The 23501-nt window shown below is 39.9% G+C and overlaps 2 protein-coding genes across 5 annotated transcripts; both read right to left on the bottom strand.

Annotated features, from left to right (window-relative positions):
• Positions 1 to 123: 123 nt before the first annotated feature.
• On the bottom strand, positions 124 to 17450 carry phldb3 (pleckstrin homology-like domain, family B, member 3). 3 transcript variants are annotated; one of them, XM_057044822.1, is made up of 16 exons: positions 17375 to 17450; positions 17239 to 17302; positions 11086 to 11238; positions 10857 to 10967; positions 10511 to 10648; positions 9250 to 9378; positions 8066 to 8242; positions 6734 to 6844; positions 5154 to 5246; positions 4925 to 5006; positions 4415 to 4580; positions 3144 to 3225; positions 2663 to 2809; positions 2086 to 2296; positions 1742 to 1827; positions 124 to 746 (listed from the first exon to the last, which is right to left on the bottom strand). In XM_057044822.1, exons 3-16 carry the CDS (start codon positions 11227 to 11229, stop codon positions 612 to 614), a joined length of 1812 nt encoding a protein of 603 aa, XP_056900802.1. In that variant the 5' UTR covers positions 11230 to 11238; positions 17239 to 17302; positions 17375 to 17450; the 3' UTR covers positions 124 to 611. The 3 variants fall into 3 exon arrangements, with proteins under 3 accessions (XP_056900802.1, XP_056900800.1, XP_056900803.1); XM_057044820.1 differs by having other exon boundaries at positions 17239 to 17299; positions 17375 to 17430; XM_057044823.1 differs by lacking the exon at positions 17375 to 17450 and having other exon boundaries at positions 17119 to 17301.
• A 1586-nt stretch (positions 17451 to 19036) lies between these two features.
• Positions 19037 to 22984, bottom strand: ethe1 (ETHE1 persulfide dioxygenase). 2 transcript variants are annotated; one of them, XM_057044835.1, is made up of 8 exons: positions 22966 to 22984; positions 22592 to 22812; positions 21189 to 21333; positions 20519 to 20667; positions 20295 to 20424; positions 20077 to 20166; positions 19687 to 19803; positions 19037 to 19567 (listed from the first exon to the last, which is right to left on the bottom strand). In XM_057044835.1, the coding sequence occupies exons 2-8, from the start codon at positions 22799 to 22801 to the stop codon at positions 19521 to 19523; spliced, it is 888 nt and encodes a 295-aa protein (XP_056900815.1). In that variant the 5' UTR covers positions 22802 to 22812; positions 22966 to 22984; the 3' UTR covers positions 19037 to 19520. The 2 variants fall into 2 exon arrangements, with proteins under 2 accessions (XP_056900815.1, XP_056900814.1); XM_057044834.1 differs by lacking the exon at positions 22966 to 22984 and having other exon boundaries at positions 22592 to 22917.
• Positions 22985 to 23501: the final 517 nt, after the last annotated feature.

The following is a 23501-nucleotide window of genomic DNA, read 5'->3' as shown; positions in this document are numbered from 1 at the left end:
ATTACTGAGCGTTAAACTACCTGAACCCACTCCGATGAGTTTGTCCTCATTCACATTTCAATTCAAATAAATACAATATGTGTTTGTAAAATACACCTTTCAATAAAAAACAACTAAAACAACTTCTTATGAATAAACATTTAATAGTGCATTCATAACAGTATATGTCTTCATTTATCTGCAAAATAAACCCATATTGAGCTCCAAATAACTTAATTTGTGAAAAAAAATCATTTATACATATATTAAGACACACATAGGATATGGAATCACTTGACATTGTAAATAAATGCGACCTCAACAGTTAAATGTTCACTGCAGGCTTGGATTGTACAACAGGTGCATCCACTTCCTCTATTGTGTTGTGTTGTGTTGTAGTGTCATGTAGTGGGATGTAAACCAGGCTTGTAATGCGACACTATGGCCAGGAGGAGGTGCTCAGAGACAGTGAATAATAGATCCCAGTAACAGACGCTCAGTGTGCGCGCTGCTGTGACTTTGTCACCACTGGATCATCACCATCCAGTAACAGTTTCCTCCTGATGTTGGAGCTCTGTATGTCTGTGTCCACAGGACCCACCTAGTCTCTCACTCCAGGTTCCAAAAGGAGCTCAATAACGACTGAGCTCGTCCGTTGCGGTGACGATGACGTCCATCCAAATCCGCATGGACACCGCATTGGAAGCCACCAAAAAGAAGAGACGGTCATAGGTCTTTACACAGAACGTCAAGCTGGGTCGTGGAGACTGAGCGGAGACAGATGAAAATGAGATGTGAAGACACGTATGCAAGTACACAATGTGTGTCAAACCTTGGGACAAGCCAGATTTAGCTGCACCCAAAACTTTCAGTTTTTTATTATTCATGTCATGAAAAGCAGAAGAGCAGGATATTGTTGCGTTGCTGAGTTAATAAAAACAGATGCAGCTCTGTGGACAGCCCAGCGTCCCACAAGCGTGAAACTGGAGAATGGCTGGGAACAGCATTAACACGAACAAAAAGAAGACATTAAAAATGATCATGAAAACCAACAAGTACATCAGCCTTTTTTTTGATAAACTGCAGTGGATTTACAATCCTGGATAAATTGTAAGCCACAAATGTCACATGACACACAAAGATCTAAGCAACATACAGTAGTTTAACTTTTGAATCAGCAACTTTAACTTTATTTCATGTTAAGAAGGAGTAAATCTGTAAACTATAGGGGAATTTAGCCTAACCTTTTAAGGTTAAGACATTAATGATATTTGCTTAATTACAATCTCATAACACACCTTTTGTACACTGGCCTGTTATGTCAGCTCATCAGTTAGTCAACATTCATCATTAGCAGGTTTTCATTGACATGCTGAGTCACTGTTGGTAATCATGAGTGAGAAATCACACAATTAACTCCGGATTCCATCATCAAGTGCTGCAAACAGTTTGCAAATGTGTGGAACATGAACAATGGGTGATGATCCAACTCCCGGTGGATCAGGGTTAAAATGACTTTCTGTGCAACGTTTAAAACTGAAAGATTCCACTTTGATTCAACTTGAAATGATCAGACTTTGTTTTTTCACTCTAGTCCACAGTTAAGTGCCAACATTTGGAATGTTGCTATCCTTGTTTCATAAAAGGGACTCCAAGCCCATATGACATACTCTTATGCTCTTCAAGGACAAAGTCCGCTCATAAAATGGAGTTTTAAATGTATCGTGTTTGTTTGAAAATGCTGCACCAGAGATCAACTCACAGAAGTGGCTGTTCGTAGATGATCGTAGTAAACTTCTTCTATGGCCTGGAAGTAGATGACTCCCTTGAGCTTCCTCTCATCACAGTCTACAAGAAAGCGAGAATCAAATAAAGCAACAAAATATATCTTTTTATCTCCCAACTCATTTTATACGCAACATGTGCTTAGTTTTAATGGAAGTGTGATTTAAATATCAGCTTGTTGTAATTAGATTTTACAGTTTAGTTACAGTTCTGAATCCAATTTTGGGGACTTGGCAGAGAGCAGCTGTAAGCGTTACTGATACCACATTATATAATGCAGCTGTTTTGATTCTTTGGAAAACATCTGCGCAGTGTTCTAACCTGTGTAGTACGCCAGGCGTCTATGGTCCATGTCAAACAGGAACCATCTCTTCTTCCAGGTCTTCACCCTGCCGCCCCGTTTGGTCAGGAATCCTGCGCAGCGCCGGGGGGTCAGCCGCAAGTCTGTGCAGTTGGACACTCCGTGACCCAGAGACTCCAAGTGTGCCCGAAGGTCAAAGGCAGGGGAGAGGAAGAGAGGTAGACTGTGGTGCTGAAGACATTAGAAATTAGTTATGGTACATGAGTCAACATATTTAATATGGTTTTAGATGTACTTGAGGAAAATCAAGTATTGCAAACTTTAAAACGTCTGGAACACGTGTGTTTAAACCAAGCATTGTTTTACAGGTGCTGAGTCGTATGTAGCAGCTAACTGCAGCTACCTCAGCAGATAAATTAGGACGATGAATGAAAAACTGATGTGGATGCTTGGAGGTTTTCACACTCCTGCCAGAGATGAAGAGCTACAGCTCTTATGGAGGTTCTCACCCCAAGGCTTCAACTAAACTATATTCACATGTCTGCGGCATTGTTTGATTTGGTCCCTGTCTGATGTTGCATTTTATTGCACACATACCAATGAGTTCGGAGGAAAAACTGTCTGTGGCTGCTCATTTGAATTGCATTCTAGTCTTTGTCGCAAGTCTGGCTCCACTGGTTCTGGTCTGTGGAACTCCAGCTCCCTTTGCCTTTTCTCCTCCAGCATCAAGCACCGTTGCTCCTCCTGGGTGTAGAAATGTAGACCAGAGGACGGTGAATCATGACCAGATGAATCTGTATGCATTTCAGTTGCATTTCTATATGAATAAAATAAAGATTTGGAGAGCAGAATCGTTTCAAATGAACAAGAGTTTTGTAGTCAATGTTAACCGAATCATTTGGCTGCACTTAATGTTGGCACTTAACAACTTTGCAAAGACACATTCCACGCGTGGACTCTCACACCGTCGTGTGGGAGCTGAGTGGGTGTCAGTGATGAGGCAGCCATGTCTAAAGCAGTGTGTCCTGATGGAATAGAGAAACCAGCTTCAGTTTCCCATAGTAGGCAGCCGACTCACCCTCTCCTTTAGCAGCTTCTCTCTTTCTGCTTTGGCTTCCTTTAATTTCTTCTCGATCTCTTTTAGGTCAAGCAAGTTTGGACTGTTATGAGAAATTAAAAACTTTAATGAGGCGGAATTATTCACTTGAACTTGGACAAGCTTAGTAAATATATATGTATAGTAGCTTTTACTGCTAAGTGCCTCGGGACATTTTTTTAAAATTGTAACAGATGTTATATAAAGAAAGTGAACAGAGCAGAGGGAGGTATGGTTAGTGCACTGATCAGGGCGGTGGACACACTCAGAGACTACTAAACACTACTATACTACAAACAGAGTCCAAATTATGATTATGTCCATCTCCACCTGAAGCTAGGATGATGGAGGCTAGCACGATGAACGTGACCATGTTTCTGGAACAAAGATTTAGGGACTGAGCTAAGTGAAGAGGAATGGTGGAAACAAAGACTGGGTGTTTCTGTGCCTAACGGAGAGCCAGGACGTGCTCCGTTATGGATTGAAGCCCTTAACATCATCTATCCTGTGATGGTGCCACTTTGTGTCAAATGTAAGAAGATGATATGCATTTGTTGCATCTGGAGCTGCCCCTTGACATTTACATCTTGAAAAAAGTTCTCAAATAATTACATTTTTAATTTAATTCAACTTTATTCATACAGCATCTGTTAGAATCCCAAATGCACATTGGCGATTCACAGAAAAACTAACTTTTGAGCAGGACTGGGCTCACATGGGGTTACCTTCCTGACGGCCTCCCTTTGTAAAAACCTGGCTTGTTTCTGTCAAATCTTTGTCTAATGCTCAGCTAGAACCCGTGAGTAAGCTAATTTCAGTAAGAAGGAAGTGCATTTTGTGGTTTGGAGAAATCTTTAGTTTATTGATGGAACAGCTCAGTTCTGTTTTTAAGGGAAATGATTGTGATTTTTTTTACTTATCCTACACATACGTGTTGCACTTCCCAACAATTGCTGTAAGGAATGTTCTGCATTTATTGTAAAATAGTGATGAAAGAGAATACCAGGTCTTAATCTTTCATTAGATGTTGTTCACCTACTGATAATTTTTGAAATAATTTAATAAAAATAATTTTGAAATGTATGTTCAGATTTATCTTGATCCATAGTATCAAGATAAATTTGGCAAGACTTGAATCATAATAAAAATAACTATCTTATCTGCCCTAATTCCCTCGACTCTTCTGAACCACCATGTAATGATCATCAATGCAAGTTCAAAAAGTGATCAGCTTCAACTGTAAATTAACTGACCTGGGAGCACGAGAGCTTGACGCACTATTACAGGACGTAAAGGAGCTACTGCCATTGCTGATGGGGGCCCCGTGGTCACCTCTGTGCCCGTTTGTGAGCCTGTGTGACGGACGTGGGGAAGTGAAGGCCTCTTGTGTCTGTTTGTCTGGAAGTATCCTCACTAAACCTAAGAAAGGACACTGACATTGTAGCAAGCATAATAAAATAAACAGTCTACAAAAGTGAGGGAAGAGTGCAGATCAAGACAAGACATTGCTGGGTAGACAGCCACACATAAAGGTGTGCGTTTATGTGCGTGTCTGGCTAATCCGGTCTGTTCAGGTAGGCCCTGCGTTGTACCGTCACAAACCACAAGCTGCCAGCCCCACTGACACACCTCTGATTTGACTAGAAGGGAGTGAACTGAGTAAACACACAACATGAGCACTCAGGTGTTGTTTACTGTTGATGTCAAGCTTTAATCAGATGGGTGATAGAAAGCAGGCAAGAAGAGGGCACCTCAAGGCTCACCCTGTGCTGACAGAGGCCTGTCGTTCAGCTTGGAATGCAAGCTCCGTCTTCTGGGCAAGCTCACAGCATTTTTGCATTGTTCCTATCAAAGAAAATGGTTGAAATAGAAATCTAGCTCTGAACCATTCCTACAGGCTAATTTGATTAAAAATCTGTATTTGCCTGTAACTGGACTTTAATTTCTTAACCATCAACAAACATGAGTCAAAAAGTTTCCGTGGTAACATACCTCAGATGGCTTGTGCACAGACGGGGGAGGCAGTGACATCATGCAGGGGGTGGACCCGGTTATGGCAGTGAATGGGTTCTTGGCTTTAGGTACCTGCAGGAGGACAGGATATCACACTCGCATTTGAAGAAGCTGTACAGCTTCTGCGTTGGTAAATGGGTGATTAACGAACACTAGCCAAAATGACCTCCTTTGATATGTCACATTCTGCCAGACTATTTCTTCATAGCGATTTAAAGAATTAGCATTTTCTTATTATCTCTTCCTCAGCCCTTCACACCCTCCTTCCTAAACTCAAGCGAGTCAGTCACCCACATGGTGGGGAGGATTAAAAAGAAAGAAACGACAACTTTTCCTTTGGGCTGTGTTTCCACGTGACCAATTAAGAATGCCTGTCACAGTGAAGACAATGTGTACTCAAGTTGGGTACAGATTCTGGTGGTAACCCTTCAGATAAATAGTTATTCCCGAGAGGCTTTAGAAGCAGAAATAAACATTTCCTGCAGTCATATGGTATCAGTTTACAATTGGGCATGTTGTCTGGTTACTGCTGTGCCACTCCCTGGTGCCCTCATTCAATTTGCTCAGCCCTCTTGATCCAAGAGCAGATAAACTTCAAAAAAATCAAGTGATTTACATTAAAACACTAAATTCACTCCTTCAGTACAATATCAAATAAACGGTTTATTTTATTTTTTTCATCTTACCAATCGGTGCAAAGAAAGATGTGAAACTTCTCCCGGCTTGCCTCAACCCCATCTAACTCACATGTACACACATTCACAACCGCAGCACCCTCCCTCGCATTGTTTACTCCTCCCCTCCATCTGCTCCTCTCCTCCCTCCAGCTTCAGCCAATATTTCTCACTCTTTCAGCTCATTTCAGCTGGAGCTGCCAGAACTATGATTAAAGCTCAAACCACTGGCTGTGAAGCAACCGTGTAGGGTAATTATTGAGTGACCCAATCACGCAACATGTACTCACAACAAACAAAATATTAGCACATTCCTCTGGCAAGCAGCAGATATATCTGATGACATCAGCCCTATTAGGAACAAAACACTAATAATAATAATAAAATAGTGTTCCACAAAATAAATATGCGTTGCGTCTGTACAATGATTGAGTCCTGCATTTCTCTTTTTAAAACCCTCTGGACTGCACAAAGCCTTCACGGCCACTTGGAGGCGCTGTGACAAGATGTCAATGATTCAGCACTGTCTCACGTTCAGGCCAAAATAACCAAAATAACCATAACAGGGGGGTTACTACTGAAAATTCTTTAAGTCCTTTCAAATCAGTGTCTATATAAGTGCATGACGCTGAGTGTTAAAACACCTTTTCTGGGGAATAACATAACAAAAACAGAGCACACTATAGTCGTTAGCTATGTACTAGCCGTATATAAAGATGTGATATAGCCAGTTATTAAATAACACCACAGAACAATGGCAATATGGCAATAAATTTGAATTATAAATAAATTCAACATGGTTAGAGTAAAAAAAATAAAACTGTATTATCAGCACGGGATCACCCTGAAGAGTAGAAGACAACAGTAACAGCAAAACCCTCTTACCATTTTGCTCGTGTGGATGAGCTTTCTCTTTTCTATCCTCAAAGAATTTAGCTCCCTTTCCTTCTCTCTCTCCATCTCCATTAGCTGATTCTCCAACTGCCGAGCTCGTTCCTGAAGATGCAGACAAGTATGTGGCTTTATTGTGCACAGAAGACCAGACGCAGCCATTATAGTTTATCTGTGTTAACGTAATCTTCAACCAGTACAAATATATGAGTACTGTTGTGTGACAGTGTTGTGGTCAACGTTAAGTAACATTTAAACCATCACTGCAGTTGGGTCAAATCTGTCACGCGCTTTTCATTGGTACCAATACTAACAATTCAGTGTCTTCACCATTTATCTGCTGTCTATATTCCGAGGTTGTAGTGGAATTACAATGACCAGATGGTCTCTCTGTCAGGAAATTTATGTGCATGAGTGTAAACAAGTTTAAATATTTCCAGCTGCAAAAGTTTGCTGTTACATCATCTGGTGTAATAAACGTCAAGAGCTTCAGGGGGAATAAATCACTGAAAACGTACCACAATCATTATTAAAACCTAAATGCAATTCAAAAGGTATTTAAGCAATTTACATGATATTTTTGAGACATTTCAGGCAGGAAATGAAAGCAAGCACTCAGTGGGGGGTCTGAGCACATTGCTATTTTGAAACTCATATTCTAATATATTTCAAAGGCATTCATGTGGTTTATCTTTTCATCACAGGTCTGATGTTGTTCTCAGCCTCTTTCTCTCTCTCTCAGTGGCCTCTGATCTGTCTGCAGTTTACTGTATGGTCATGTGAATTCTGGAAAAGATTTTGAAAGTTACAGCTTTATGGGGGGGGCAGATTTCAACTAGTGATAACAATCAGACATGAGTGTATGTCTCAGCCTGTGATTATTGGCATCATTTTAACAGAAGGAATAAAAAAAAGAAGATTGCAGAATGGTTGGAGTAAAAAGCAACCAGGAGAAGCTTTTAACGATATAATTTACAGTTTATGTTATTGCTTTTCAGCATTAGGGCAACAATAATACAGATTTTTCACACCAAGAGAGTTTGGTCTGAAAAAGAAACAGTTCTGTGCCTTCAAATGAAATGACATTTTATATTTTAAAATATATACTGATATTTGAGTCTAAGAACAGAGGGAGTCAAAACTCTGCGGCTTTTAAAGCCCCCCCCCCCCAGGCAGACTGTGGGGGCTTGGACTCTAAATAAACTTGATTTAGCCATCTTCTACCACTCCAGCCCTTAGCAGCTGATATTTATATGTGCCCACCGACTCCATGCACATTTACAAAGCTTTCAACACAGACTGAGGTGTGTAAGGTTTATTGTTCACCTGAGAAGCAGCAACTAATAGCTGCTGAGATATGAGTTCCTTCTCAGTCTCCGCGTCAGAGCTATGCTCCATGTCAGGAGGGCTTTGTTCTTCATCATCAACGCCACTCTCTTTCTCCAGAACACGGAACTCCCAGTCCTCGAAGGCCCGAACCGCTGTTTCCATTGCCTCCTTGTCCTGCAATAGTAACAAAACTCTTACCTACAATAAGAAACTGTCTGTTTCACTTTGTGCTCAAAATTCTGAAATAATAATTCATAGTATTAATAATAATAATGAATCATGCGGGTGTACTTTGTTTTCTGGTGTATTTTTTCCTTGTCAGCACGGGGTAAAATAAAGAGTATCTATCTCCATATGTTTAATGAGGATATACTGCATCATAAGGACTTTCAGTAGGCTGTAAAGTATGTTGTGTTTTTCATGAATACAATGTTGCTCATAAAAAATAGGTCTTTATTTTCATTTGTAACATACAAATTCTGTCTCATTATGACATAAGATCTTTTAACATTTGAATCAATCACTTTTAACATACGAAAATTATAACTTTAAACAAATGAACCAAATAAAGCTCAGGTAATAAGCAGGTACAGTGCAAGTAAAACTGGTCTCATTTTTTAAATACCCAGCTTTTTTTCAACTTGTGCATTCCTCAGCTTGCCTTAGTGTTTTGGGGCGTTTCCTTTGTGGTGGATTTCCTGCCAGACTTGTTACTAATGGATAATTCAAACTTTAGCTGACAGGCCAAAGCAAAGGTAACAACGCACCATTGTCCTGATGCGAAAAAGGGTTCACTTAATTCTGTTTTCAAACTTGTTTTTTTCGCATTCCCAAGAGAAAAACATCTCCTCACTGGGACACAGACACACTAGGTTGTGTTCAACAGGTGTTGAACAATCAAATGTTCAAAAATCTTAAATCTTGGATGACAGCCCAAAATATGCACGTGTTTGGGTCAATATATTTGGCTCATAAGGACTTCCTTTACAGTGTTTCTCTGCTGATTAAACAGTTTTGTATATAAGTGTTCTTATCAAAAGCTATTTGTTTCTGTCTGTTAACCAATAAATACTTTCATTTGCTCAACCTAAAAGGAAATAAAAAATAAATAGGGGTGGTCTGAAAATGAATAGATTGTATTTTTTAAATGAAAAGGTGTCGTGTGCACATTTCTTTGTCACCTTTTGCAGCTGCTGCTTAAGCTGTTCTCGCTGATTCTCTGGCTGAGTGGGGATCAGTTTTTCTTGCTCCTCGCACCTCCACTTCAACATTTCCATCCTGCGTCTTTCCTCCTCTAGACTGTCTCTTTCCTTCCACAGGAGACATTAAATGCAGCAAAATCGGTGTCACCTCTGTACTGAGAAAATCCAAACTCCACTGAATTTAAATGAAGAAAACAAGATAAAGTGCTAAATATCTGTAAAATATATTTTTAAGAGTTAAGTTACTTGTCAAATGTTTGTTTGCATTAAAAGACCACAGAATTCTGGATGTACAGAGATACAATTCTTTTTTTTAACTAAAAACATATGTTGTTATTTTGGGCTGATCTGGGTACCGCAGAGACCATGCCTTACAATTGCAGGATATATGCTAGTCAGGCCTGATTCTAGCCTCCACAGAAGCAAAATAACTTAGATGTTATGATTACAGACACAGAGCAAGTGGACACCAGTTGGATTATATGTAGTTTCCTTTTAGAGGTGACAAGCAAAGCTTATTACTTTTGGGTACTGGGGAACTCAGGATACGTCACGGCTGCACCATGATAGCCAGAGTTTATTCACTGCAAATATAACAATCCTTGCATTTCCGTGAGAAGCATGCTGACGAATGTTGAGCATGTCCCAGAAGCAGTTCTAGGTTCAATGAATAGGCAACTCTGTTTTTAACTGAAACCACGTGAACCCAGTTGATTTTCAAAATTAAAAATGAGGCCATTCTTTCATTCAACAGGAAAACAATTATTTTGAATAGCCATTGTAGTGGCCATGAACTAAATGAACTAAGTAATTAAGGAACTTTTAACAAGTTGACTGGTCATAGAGGAAACAAATTATCAGCTCCATGCTCAGCATACCAATGTCCAGTCATTTACCATAGTATGGACCATTTCCAAAGGGTACGGTACATTACAAGTGTTAAAAGGTAGCTAGAGCAGTCTTTGATGGTATGAGTTGTTTGTTGGTGTCAGAAGACTTGAGCTAATTCTCAAAGCATGTTAAAGCAGCTATGTAAGTCTACGTTTTCACCATTATGATAGCATGAAATATGCTGCTGTTGATAGCATCTCAATAAATACTGAGCACATCCTACTTCACAAAAATCACTGACCACTGTAGCTTTGTCCAGGTTTTGATTTAAAACTTGTTTTAAAATGCAGTTTACAGAATTAAGAAAAATGAAAAGTAGAATGTAACAATAAAAAAATGGAAACGCTACCTTTTGTCTGGAGCTGTGTCTGTTTTCCTCAGTTTTTCTGGGCTCCTGCTGTAAAGCCTGAAGCTTCTGTGTGTGTCTGAGCAGCTGCTTCTTCTCCGTCTGCAACTCACCCTGCAGCAGAGCGATCTCCAGCTGCAGCTGAGAGACCCAAGACACTGCTGAGTTGAATCATACTGACCAGACAGTGAGCAAGTGGCAAATTTGGATTCTTTCACTATAACTGGTGGTATTCAGAAAGAAACCGTGCAGACTTTAGAGGCCGCAAATAAAGGCACTGACATCTAAGCTATATGAAGGTCGGATCGAACACGTGTTTCTTTTTCACTTTTGCTTTTCTAATTTTCACCTCAATCTTGAGCTCTTCCTTCTTTTGGTCAATCTCTGCGATTCTCTGTTGGAGCATTGATGGTGATGTCATATTCCTCGTTGCACTTGGAACATGCTTATTAATGCAAGACTGATGGGGGGAGAACCACAAACAAGTCAGGTCACACAAATGTCAAATGTTTTTACTTAAAACTCTACTCTAATATAATGCTACATGAGTCACAATCACATGGGATAACACTGCTCACTTTTTCACTCTCTGTGCTGCCCTCTGTGTCTGACTCTGCCCCTGAGGAGGAGGGACTTTGGCCTTCTGCCACTCTGGGGATCCATGGGAATCGCATGATCTCCTGCCAATGGCTCCCACCGCCTTCCATGTTGTGTTGGGGCATTTATGAAAGCTGAGACGGAGGAGAGAGTTCCCAACATTGAGGTTACGAAATCAGCTGTGTCATTAAAAATCTCATCTGGGATCAGGTGACGTGGCTGAACAGTGCTCAACTTCACACCACAGAAGTTCCCACAGATTTCTAGAGAACAGAAAGCAAGATTTTCAAAAACAATAGTGAAAGGGAAGGAGAATAATAGTGAAAGAAAAGGCAAATTGAGGATGTGGCTGATGGTTTGTGGTTGTGTTTCAGGGTCTCTTGCTCGCGTGTGAGAAGTTCATACAGCCTTTCTTTTTTAAGGTTTTCAAGTGAAGCAGAATTGATTGAACAATTAATGAAATACAGAAGTGACAACAAAAATGGAGGTTGAAAGGAGTTGGTACGGGCTTTGAAGCCTTTCTACTGTATTCTGTCTTTTTTGTTCTCTGTTACAATCTATATTTACATATGCTTGTGTTTAGACTGCACTCCAACAAATATGCTGCTATAAAGGCCCATAAGATCTCATTCTCTTTACTCCTAAGATCTCGACTTTGTGGAATACAGGCATATACAAAGATGCAGACAAAACCAAAACCCAATCTATGGGAAGCGTTTCTCATTCCCATTGTTCAAGCTTTCCCCCCCAATCTTCCCTTCTCTAGACACCCGCCCTCTCTTCTTCTATTCAGACCTCATTAGACTGTAGGGACGCCGTGAAGGCAGCGTAAAAAAGATAAATGTAAGGATGGCAGAGATGAAAGTGGGGGTTGAACCAGTCATCAGTAGATTGTAGAATGTCCTTATTCTGGTGATTTATTCGTCATCAGTTATCTAATTGAAATGTATGACCAAATCAGGCAGCTATTTGATATGGTAACATGTGACTGATAAGAAATATTAATAACTTTCAGGAATTCTGCCACACGTTAACAGTTTTTTTCTTAATGATGAAGCTTTTTTTCCTTGAAGCAAAACAACTTACTGCATTTTACAGTAGTCAGTTATTAATGCCTGTGACGTTTGACACCAGTAGCATCACATAAAGGACAAAACAACACGATTCCAAGTCAACAAATACAAATTTACTGCATGCTGACATTTGGGTGAATCTTTCTAAATAACAAAAACCAAAAGGTCTATTAGAAGGTTTATGGCTACATCTATAGCTTTTATCAGATGCATAAAACTGAATCATTTTCTATCATTTCCACTAAAATCTGTTAACTTATATGTAAATAGACAACCCCTTAGGCTTAGCAATATCCAAACAAGTATTTGCAATCTAAGCTGCAGCTAAAGTCCATTCAGATAGGCTATCACCACCAGAACTCCCCCAAAACACTCCCACCCACGCAGAAATGCATACCTAAGAGTAAGGTCCACAACCACAAGTGTGTTTTTCAAAGATCATGAAAACATATTAGAATTATATAAATAAAGTATAAGACAGCAAGATATTATGAGTAGGAAAATGAAAGGTTCAGTTTGGCATCCAGATCAAAGAATAATAATGAGACTTGATTTAAGGGAGGACAGCGACCCTGGAGAGTGAGATAATCCTCTGGATAGAGACACAATTCAGCATCAGGAAGGCAGGTTTGTGCAATAGATAATTATATGAAGCAGACATCTAGATATTTACTCTTTGAAAGTTGAAGGTTCAGTAAAACTTATGAACATAACTTATAACAGACATGCATTATGGACACAATGCATCAGTTAGCATGTCGTAAAGGCAAAACTAACATCTCAAGAATACTTTACATTTTCTCTTCCAGAAGCCGGTTATGACCTGACCACTGACGGTCAAATCACTGATTCTGTGTTGTGCTAGTAGAGGTCATGTTTACCCGCAAGCCTTAGACGCACATTATTCTTTTTTAAAGACTTAGAAAATGGACAAGTTGCAGGATTCAGTAAATATTTGTATACATCCATCCATGTTTAACCAGCTTACGCCTGTGGGGTCCTTGGGTGTGGCTGGAGCCTATCCCAGCTGGCCCCGGGTACACCCAGACTTCATCGTTATTATCACTAATTCTGTAGTTGCAGTTATTATCCTAGACAGACAAATTATCATACGTCTAATCATTAGGTTAACATCTTAGTTATGCTGCTATAGGCCAAGGCTGCCGAGGTCCAGAAACATAATCACCTGACAGGCCTCTGTCACCCCACTGGGTCATGGTTTCGTTTCCTCTCCTCTCCTCTCCTCTCCTCTCCTCTCCTCTCCTCTCCTCTCCTCTCCTCTCCTCTAGGAAATGATCTGACGCTGGTGGGCCGGTGTCAGGTGATTGATTGATTGATTGATTGATTGATTGATTGATCACAGAGTCAATCCAGAAAGACGTGGAACCATTCATGCATATGCATGTTCTTGGACTGCAGGAGGAAGTCAGAGCACTGAGAGAAACCACGGGGAGAACATTCCCAATCAGCAACAAAAGGGATTCCAACCGGGAAGCTTCTTGCTAACCACCACCGTGCCACCTATATGGCCATAAACATCTAATTTTATCTCAACAGTGGGAAAGGATAACCTTAGCTAGGTCTAAAAATGTACTTAATCCTCTCCGGGGGGCAACACCATACAAGAGCTGTATGGTAATACCCATTCCAGAAGAACCAATGCCAAAACCCCATTCTAAAATGGAGTCGATTTTGAAGCCAAAGGATATGAGCATAACAATATAATAAATGTTGCTGAGGATAGCACTTTAAGGAAAGTCATTAAAATTGGTTTATAAATAAAATGCATAAAGCCTCAAACCCAACACTGCTTACTAAAGGCACACAATGAATAAGCTCTGGAGACTCAAGTATTGACTAGATCTGTAAACAACTGAGGGGTAATACACTGTAAATAGCATTCTTTAAACATGAGCTGCTTCCCAAGGGCCACAGAAAACACGACTTTCTTCGGTGTGAATAATGCCCAATCAACGTTTGATAAATGCGTATCAAACCCAGAAAGTCCAGTTACCACAATAACTCTGTGATGACCTCGACCCTTCATTGGTGAGGGGCTACAAAGAAGAGCCGGACAGAGCATCGTCTGTCCACAAAGAAAGTCAACTCACTGACAACAGCAATATTCCAACAGGAATCAAGAGAATAAAAGGGCCCTGACAGCGTTATTCTCTGCGTGGGTGTGAGTGCTGATTGCAGCTTGTCAGTATCTGCCCTTGCAAATGGTTACTGTAAAACCTGCTGCGCATGAACACTGGAACGAAGCCACATTCAAAGTAGTACTGTAAACCACCTTGGTCCAAACAACTATACCACTAATTTTAACAACAATCCAAACAGACCTGATCTAAAAACACAGGTGACAGAAATGCTAATCAATAAAACCTGCTGTACTATTTTGAAAACAAATGTAGCTTAGATATAAATGCAAATACCTGTCAAAACAAGAAAACACAACACACTCTGTGAGAAATGAATTAAAATCTGAATTAGTACGCACAGAGTCTTAAAATAATGTGACATAATGAGATGACTGCCTTCTGGGTTACTGTCAGTTGATATGTAGAAAAGTGAAGTTAGCCCTGAAAGCAGCAAAATGCTAATCTACAAACATAAACCATTGAAGTTCACCTTTTTTTAAAAATTAAATTTCAGCTGATAAAAAAGTACATAAATAGAAATAACGATAGTACAGACAGTCCAAAATCCATAACTACACAATATAACTATTTAAATTTCCCTGACAGTCATGTGAGTTCATAAAATATATGAATATTTCTGGTGGCCGAAAAAGTTGTGAAGTCAGTTAAAGGCACCGTGTTGTACTGAAAGAAGACTGCTATAAAAGTAGCTAAAATCCAGAATTAATGAAACCATTTCCTCATCCCTGGTCTTGTGTGAACATGTACCGGTACACATTCAGGTTATTGACCCATCTTTACAACAGTGTTTCCCAGCGTCAACAGTGTTCACGCCTGACATCACCACATTAGCATCTAAGTCAGACACATCTGCACAGCACTGGTAAGCCTTCTTATGATATTCTGTTTTTCTGATATTCTGCATTTCTCTGTCTATGTTCACCAATTGATTGTTTCATGTCTGTGTCCTGAAAATATTACCCTCACATGAAATCTGCTGTCTGTTTCTATAAATGAAAGGTTTTTTTAGTTATCTCTGGGTGATTTTCATTTTAATTTGAACAACAATGTTACAGTGCTTGTTCATGTGTACTTCTAATTGTGTAGGTGACTCCTTAGTTACCTGAAGAGCTTTAAATTTTAGGTAGTTTATGATAACTGCTGTATGAATGCACAAAACTGCAAAATCCACCTATCTTACAGATGTTTATATTCAAGCACTGGCCAGTGTGAGAGCTGATAGGAGTATTGACTGATATACAACTTACTCATGCTCTGTGTTGAACTTGCTGTATATGTTCGCTTTTTGCAGAATAACTTGCAGTAGGCTATTTTTGATACTTTCTCCATATGTCACTTATGATTAATGATTCATTTTTTTGGAAAACCCTTGGCTGATTTTGTACATTAATAACCCACTTGATGGAAATGTTTACTAGGAAATAAATTACAATAATCATAGAGACCACAGATTAGCCACAAACATGGATGTGAACACTTTCCAGAGGTCAAAAAGACATTATCAAGATTTTCAAATGACATACTCCCATAAATACAGCAATGACAAATAAAATGTCATTATAAATTCCTGCTTTAAACTGATGTGGGTACAGTAAATTAGACCAATAGCGTGAGCGGAGTGGCATTAATTGAGTGATTTGAGCTCCTAGGTGGATGACAAGCCTCAAATATGGAACAACGGTTTGGAACTCCTGCTGGCTTGCTGCCAGGTATGAAGAAAGAACCTGAAGAACAGGCAAGAGGCAGGAGTTGTGGCTGTCGCTGGTCCGGAAATGTGACCGACCCTGCCAGACAAAATGGCACTGACACAACTGCAGCAACCTAAACCAGCAACTCAAATAGACTCTGCTAGCACCACTAAGAAATCCACTATGAAGTTTTGTAAAATCTAATTTTCTTTTAAATAGGCTCCATCAGCTAGTAGCATTTTAAAAAAACAAACATTGCAATAATTAATGTCAAGTCCAACCATCCCAGCGATCAATAGCAGCCTGTGTTTAAATCTATGCTAGAACAGCTAAACTAATTTAAACATTTATCAATAATTGGAAACTAAAGTAAAAATAATCATAAATACATTACTTTCTTAACATATAGGTTGATGACCAAACAGTGTCGTCGGTTCAGATGAAGTTAACAATCCGATTTTATTCATTTAACGAATGCTCTAACTATGAAATGACAGGGTGTGGAAAAATAGCTGCATCCTGAGTGAGTCACTTATTAATACAAAAAGAAAACAAGTAGTAGCATTTAAGGTGCCTGTTGTCAGAACATCCCAACTCCCCCCTCTGTGAAAATCCCTTTTCTCAATAATCTGTCTCAATTCCTGGCATCACTGACAGGAATTCCTTTGGTCTGAGTAAATTGTTTAAGCACTGGGACACAGAAAAATAGTGATTCATTCATGAAAATATAGGATAACGAGAGTTTGGGTACAGATGTGCAGTCCCAAAGGGAGTCCAAAGGTTATAACAATAATGTGACAATAATGTCTCAGTTCTTGTAGAGTAGGCAACTATCTGACTGTGTCAGACAGGAAGTCGTCCCAAACCAGGACAGTCTCCTCTGTACTGTCCTGTCCTCCGGTTGTCCTGTTGATGGACAGATAAAAGTAACAGCTTTGTCACAGTAAACACAAGGCTCATTTCGTAAACTGGGATAGTTGTCAAGGGACAGGGCGATTTTACCTGTTCTTCTGGGAGCAATAGGGGTTACAAAAAGGTTAAAGGATTAAACCACAATTTACAATACATGAATTTTGAAAGGTTATGCTTACGTTTGCGTCTAATCGAAGGAATCTACCCACTGACCTGGGAAATCGAGCTTTTTGAATGTAAACTTCCGACCTAATGAGCCAATAAATGAGAAGCGCGTTAAAGCGGTGAGCAAGTTTTACCTGAAAAGCGTGGCGACGTCCTCTCGTTCAAACCCCAGTCAAACCCGCGCACCAACAAACTCTACTAAAAGAAAAGAATGAATGTTTATACGAGCGTTTAAAAGCAACTTTCTTTCTATATCCGAACGTTATTTACCTTCACGTGCGTACTGCGCAGGAAGGCTGACAGCTCGCGCTCAGCGTCAACAGGTGGGACCGCAGAGTGACGTCACGAGGGATGGGGGGCGTCTACAAAGTGTTGCGCTGTAGAAAAACGCGAAAGCTCCAGGTTCATGTGGCAACTGGAGACTAGATTGGACCTGTCGGGTGCAGCATAGCATCATCCATATCATGCACCATATCGTTCATCACAATCTGTTTACATTCAGCACGTTTTCATGCTCGTGCAGCGCTCATTGTGAGGGTGAAAAGAAGAAACGTTAAAAGTAAAAAGAAACTTTATAATGTTCAGGGTTGCTGACTTAAAAAAATGAAAAAGGTGAGAACGAAGCTGCTCTGTTAAACTTTACTGTATATATGAGATAGAGTGGTGGCTCAGTGAATTGTTGTGATCCCATGACTTACATTCTTCATGCCTGCTATAGAACAAGTTAAAATCATTAACAAAGGCTATACAGAAAACTTATATCCGTGATTAAAATTCCATAATGTATTACAAGTTCAAGCTGGTGACTTGTCCACTCGGTCTGTACATTACCCCCCCCTCCAGTACCCCACCTCTCTCCAAAGGGGATGTTATTATATTATTGACAAGGTATTGTGCCTTTAACATTTAAAATGGCCCAAATGATAACTATTTGTTATAGACCTCATTGTCTGTTGTGTTAGCAGTTGCTACAACTGTAGAACAGTATTGATGACATTTATGAAGCAAAATGACAGACAAAAAAGTTTCTTTTAAATCCAAGCACCGCAGATCAACGTTTTATTCCCTATAGGCTTTATCTAAGGAATTCACTCTAAGGACTTTCTCACCCCGGCTGACCTCTCCATGGAAGAGCTGATAGTGTTGTAGAGTGTTTCCACTGATGTGTGGCCAGTGGAACAAATGTTCATGGGGCTACAGTGATGAGTGTTGTGGTGAGGCAGATGGATGGATGGAACACACTGGGTGAAAGGACAACTGGCACATTTGCCTCTCAGCAAAGACACCTCACCTCCTTCTAAAAAATGCACATGAATATGTGAGGCTGAGCTAGTATACAGCTGATGAATATGCATATGTTACAACCATAAAAAAGCCCTTTTTCATATATTTATTGTGGCAATTCCACACCAAACCAGACTTTCTGAGGTCAGGGGGCTTTCCCAGCTGCCTTCAGACGAGAGGTAGGGATGGCACAGACATATCACCAGTTAACTGGCATCAGGTCAGATCTAAATCTGCCTCTTTAACACCTGCAGATGAAAATATTCTCATATTGACCCAATAAAAATTTAGGAAAATTTAAAATGCTCCCCACCAAACCACCTGTTAAACCTTATAAAAAGAGTGCACATGCAACGCATGGAAATCCAGACAGGGACATTTGTGGGAGTTTATTTTAGCATCTTACAGTGATTTAAATGAATATGTGGTCAGTGGACAATCATGCAAATTGCAGAGTTTCAACTTCCTGCTTGAAAAGTGTGTTTTTCGAAGAGAGGAACCTCAACAAAAGAAGTCAGGACATTGGAATAGAACTCTCAGTCGAGCATTCATGAATACAAACCAAACCTTGAATGGAACACTCTGATCCAATGTTTTGCACCCAGTTGAAAGACTCTGCAGCACATAAACAATCACAACACACACACATAAGGGTCTTTTGGAACTTTAATCAGATTAAGTAACTCCCGGCCTACTGTATTTAAGCACAGCTTCCGATGGCAGCAGTAGGACTGCACAATCAAAAATAAAAAGCAGGCGCTTATTTCTAAGTAATTCACTTGTGCAACAAAAGCATTATCCTTTTTAAAAGTTTGTTTTCAAAGCATTTGTTTCATTATACAAAAGAAAGCCATATATTATTATGTAAAATGTTTTTCCAACACAATAGAACCCAATTTGTCTATTAACATCAATAAATCAGTATCTGATTGTTGTTAAAGCTAATAACTATGCCCATAAATTGGGATTTAAATGAGCTTATTTAGCTTTGAATCACCCAAATTTTCATTGCATCTATTTACATCACTGCCACATGCAATGAAGGCCTTCGGTGATTGATTAACAGCACAAAAGAAGAAGAATGCAACAATTCAGCCAGTCTGTCATTGAAGTCCTTCCATCTTCAGGACCGTCACACGTGGTAGACTCCACAAACCAAATTTGCAGGCACTGAAATATCTACAAAAAAGGACAGAAGAAAAACCGGTTTAGAAGATCCATGTGAAACAGCGAGTAACTGCTTAGAAGACTGAAAGCGTAAGTGCTTGTGTACATGTGTAAATGTATGTTTTAAATACCAATTTTTTTAGGCTTGGGAAGATTCAGGTTGTTCATGATGTTCACAAACTCATCTAAGCTCTTGGTCAGACGGGGGTTAAACTTGCGCTCCTCACCTACTGTTGACATCAGCTGGCCTGAGGCACAAAAAGACAGAGCACCAGAAGTCACCTGTGGTGTCAAGGTTCTCCCTGAAAATAACACTACTTGGCAGAAACACTTGGAAAATATAAAGAAATTACTTAAAATGCAATTGCAAATGTGGAACAACATCTTGTCGTGGTCTGCTAAAATGGGAAACTTCAAAAAAATACAACGTGTTTTCGCAAATACTAGACAAGACTGACGCAACTCAAAGGCTGGTGCCACTTTAGGGAAATAACACAAGAATGTATGCATTTTAATTTGACCTATGTAGTCATGTGCTGGGTAGACGAGGCATTCGTCAGGCAAAGTGAAGATCTTCTGATGAATTGACTCATACAGCTTCTCCGGACTACCTGAATTATGGAAACATTAAGCAGACATTAGACTCTTCAGATGCTGTACTGCCTCCTTGTGGTCATCCAGCAACATTGCAATATTTTTCAGGCAGTGTGCAAGAAGCTGTGACAAGACATCCATGTACCTTGCTGGAAATCCGTCCGGCCACAGCCTCTGATAAGCAAAGCATCCCCAGTAAAAACCATGCTCCGATCGTCTACCACCAGCGACACACAACCATCAGTGTGTCCCGGTGTTTCCAACACTGTCAGAAACTACAGAGGGAAACGTTTTAAGTTGTTCACTTTGTAAATGTGTGGTATACTGTGACTAACAGTATACATGAAATGAGGAACCTGTTCATCTTACGTGTTTCCCAAAGGTGATCTTGTCATTCTCTGACAGGAGGATATCTGCCGTCGCCCCGCTGAATTTGGAGATGGCGCTCTTCAGCCCCACCAGCTTTGTCTTCATCAACCCTGTGCTGGTGATGTGGTCAGCATGGCAGTGGGTGTTGACTGTCACAAGGAGAACAAAAAAGGCCTGGTTGAAATAATGTTGTCCAAAATTCATCAGTATAGCCATAAAAGCAAAAAGCAGCTTTTGCTATGAATCTTTACTAGAGTAATGGTAAGTGGGACACAAGTCATCAGAGAATCATCTCACCTTATTACCACGGTTATATATCACTAATGTTTACAATAACGGACAGTGTGTTTTTAGGACCTACACACACTGTGTGTGCATGCTTGTGTAGCTCGCTGCTGGATCTTAAGTTCCGGGTTGATTATTTTTTCCTTTTTAACTTCACTATTTCAAATGTTTAGCACTGCTTCTATTTGGCATGTTATTTTTATGCTCCTGTTTATTATAATTAGGATGGAGTTTCAGACTTAATTGCTGCTGTAATTATTATGCTGTGAAAACATTTAATACTCACACAGAATCATGTGCAATGAATGTGTACTCGAGCTAGATTTTGCTAGTTTCTGTCGTGTTCCCTACCTAAACTTTAATTCATATATGGAACATTTAATACCTGCAACATTAAGATGGAGCCCCAGTTCATGTATGAGCTTCAGGTCCCTGTCAATGGTCTCCAGCACAGGATCGATCAGGACAGCTTCTCTGGTCTCTACATCTGCCAGCAGGTAGGTGTAGGTGCTGCTTTCAGACTCAAACAACTGAACACAGGCAATAGTAAATATTGGTGAACCACCAGATAATTTACTGAGTCAATATGTTGACTATGAATAAGGATATGACACAGCCTTTACTAAAGACTATTGTAATTGGCACAACAAATTTCAGTCCAGTGTTCTTTTAATTGGTTGTTCTACTGTTTTGTTCTGGTAGAACTATTTTTTTTTATAATTCTAGCATTCCTTAATTTAATCAACTCCACAAATATTACCTTTGCTGTGTCGGGTGAGCAGGGCAAATCTGGGAGAGTTGTAAATGTTTACTCTTCAACTAAAAAACGGGATCATTTCAGGCCAGTTGTACGACATCGCACAACAAACATTGACAAAGACTACGTAATGGGCTGGCTCTCCTGGCTATATCAAACTGAACATGGGGAAGTACTGCAGAAGCTAAAAACCAATATCTTATACTGTATATTTATGTAAAAGTAACCTGCAAAAGTGTCGGGCAATTTTTGGGAATTTAAACAGCATCACTCCACAGGGCCATGTTGCTGTCGTGCTGTGTGACAAATAACTGTTCAGGGTGGAATAAAACTGAAATAGCGCATTCACACAACATTGTTGTAAACTCACACACCATCAGGTTGGTGAGTACCAGCCTTCAAAGTTGCTGACATTTATAGGAAACACACACGGGCAGACTTTTTTTGCTACATTCATGGGATTGTGAAGTAAACATGACAACTACGGAGGTCAGTCAGTGAACTTAATGACACACTTAAATAATCTGGTGATTCTGTAGTTAAGCATGGAAAAGGAAATATCCCACTATATCACCTTTCATTAATCAAATGTGAGTAATAAGGGGATGTGAAATGTATATATGTATACCCGGTATATATGTTAGGAGGGACTTAGTCAGCATCAAGGAAAAAAACATCCGAAGTTCATACTTTATACAGTCTGAGAGGAATGCGGACAGTGTCAATGAGACGGCTAGTGTAACACACATTTAGTAAATCCATCTCTTCGGTAAACGTTAGCATTATCTGCAGAATGTTATATGTAAGGTGTAATAGGAGAATGTAGATTGTAACACAGTAGTGACAACAGTAGCCTGCAGGGGAACAGAACCAGCACGTATATATCTATGGAGGGACCAAAACACTTTAGCTAACAGCCGCTGGGTAACACTTCCTGCTAACGTTGCCAGCTAACTGGCTAAAAGTTGCTGCTTTTCTTTCACCGTATAACAAAAACACACCCACAACATTGTAGAAATGCATAAACCTACTTGTCTAAAGAACAGTCCTTTCGAGGACGCCATTCTCGAACAATAGAATCTGCGGGTAGTACGAAGCGGGTCAGCGCCAGCGTTTACACCGGGAGAGGACCACCTGTTCTCGGCTGGAGCGCATTTCGAGCTCTCGGTGTTTCTTCTGAGCTGAAGCGAGACAGCCAGAGCCCGTTGGACCGGTCTCACTCTGCTCATCAGGGAGCACATCGCAGCTCGTTCTGAGGACAAAAGGCGGGATCTGATATTATCAACGAAAAACGGGAGAAATGTCAAGAAGGTTCCCGGAAGTCCTGCGCCCAACTGGCTTCTTGACGTTGCTGTTCCCTGAAGTTAAAATTCATGCAGTATAACGACATAATGGAATCATTTACCTGAGATTGCTCCCTATGATTTACACCTGCTTGAATTTACCTACAATGATCTGTGTTATCTCCTAACAAAAAAGATTAGGCCAATAAAGACCTGCAGAACCAGCCACACACTGAAGTGGCATCAAATTTAATAACAGTTTATTGTCCTTTTAGCGTTTAAGAGTTGTCCTCAGCGCAGTGGACTACGTGACTGGTGACATGTAGAGGTCATCATGTCATGGAAATATCAAAAGTATTAGTCAATGTTCCCTTACATGCAACTTAAATGTGTAGAATTGATTTTGATTTTTGACAATTGCGATAATAAGCATTTTTGATCACTGATAATTATATTGTTGGGGCCATATAACATTGAAAATCTTCTTAACAGAATCTGTAAAAAAAAAAGAAGTAAAATTAAAAATAAAACAGCATTAGAAGTAATAAAGACATGACATCAAGGAGATCAATGAGAATCTGACAGCTGGAAGCAAAAGCCTTTATTGTTTGATTTGTACTGGAAGTCGAATCAGCTTTACACATAAAGCTGGAGGCAC

Source organism: Takifugu flavidus, chromosome 10 (genome assembly GCF_003711565.1).
Source record: "Takifugu flavidus isolate HTHZ2018 chromosome 10, ASM371156v2, whole genome shotgun sequence".
NCBI lineage: Eukaryota > Metazoa > Chordata > Actinopteri > Tetraodontiformes > Tetraodontidae > Takifugu > Takifugu flavidus.
The sequence above is the reverse complement of the archived record's forward strand: the minus strand, read 5'-3'. Positions and strand labels throughout refer to the sequence as shown.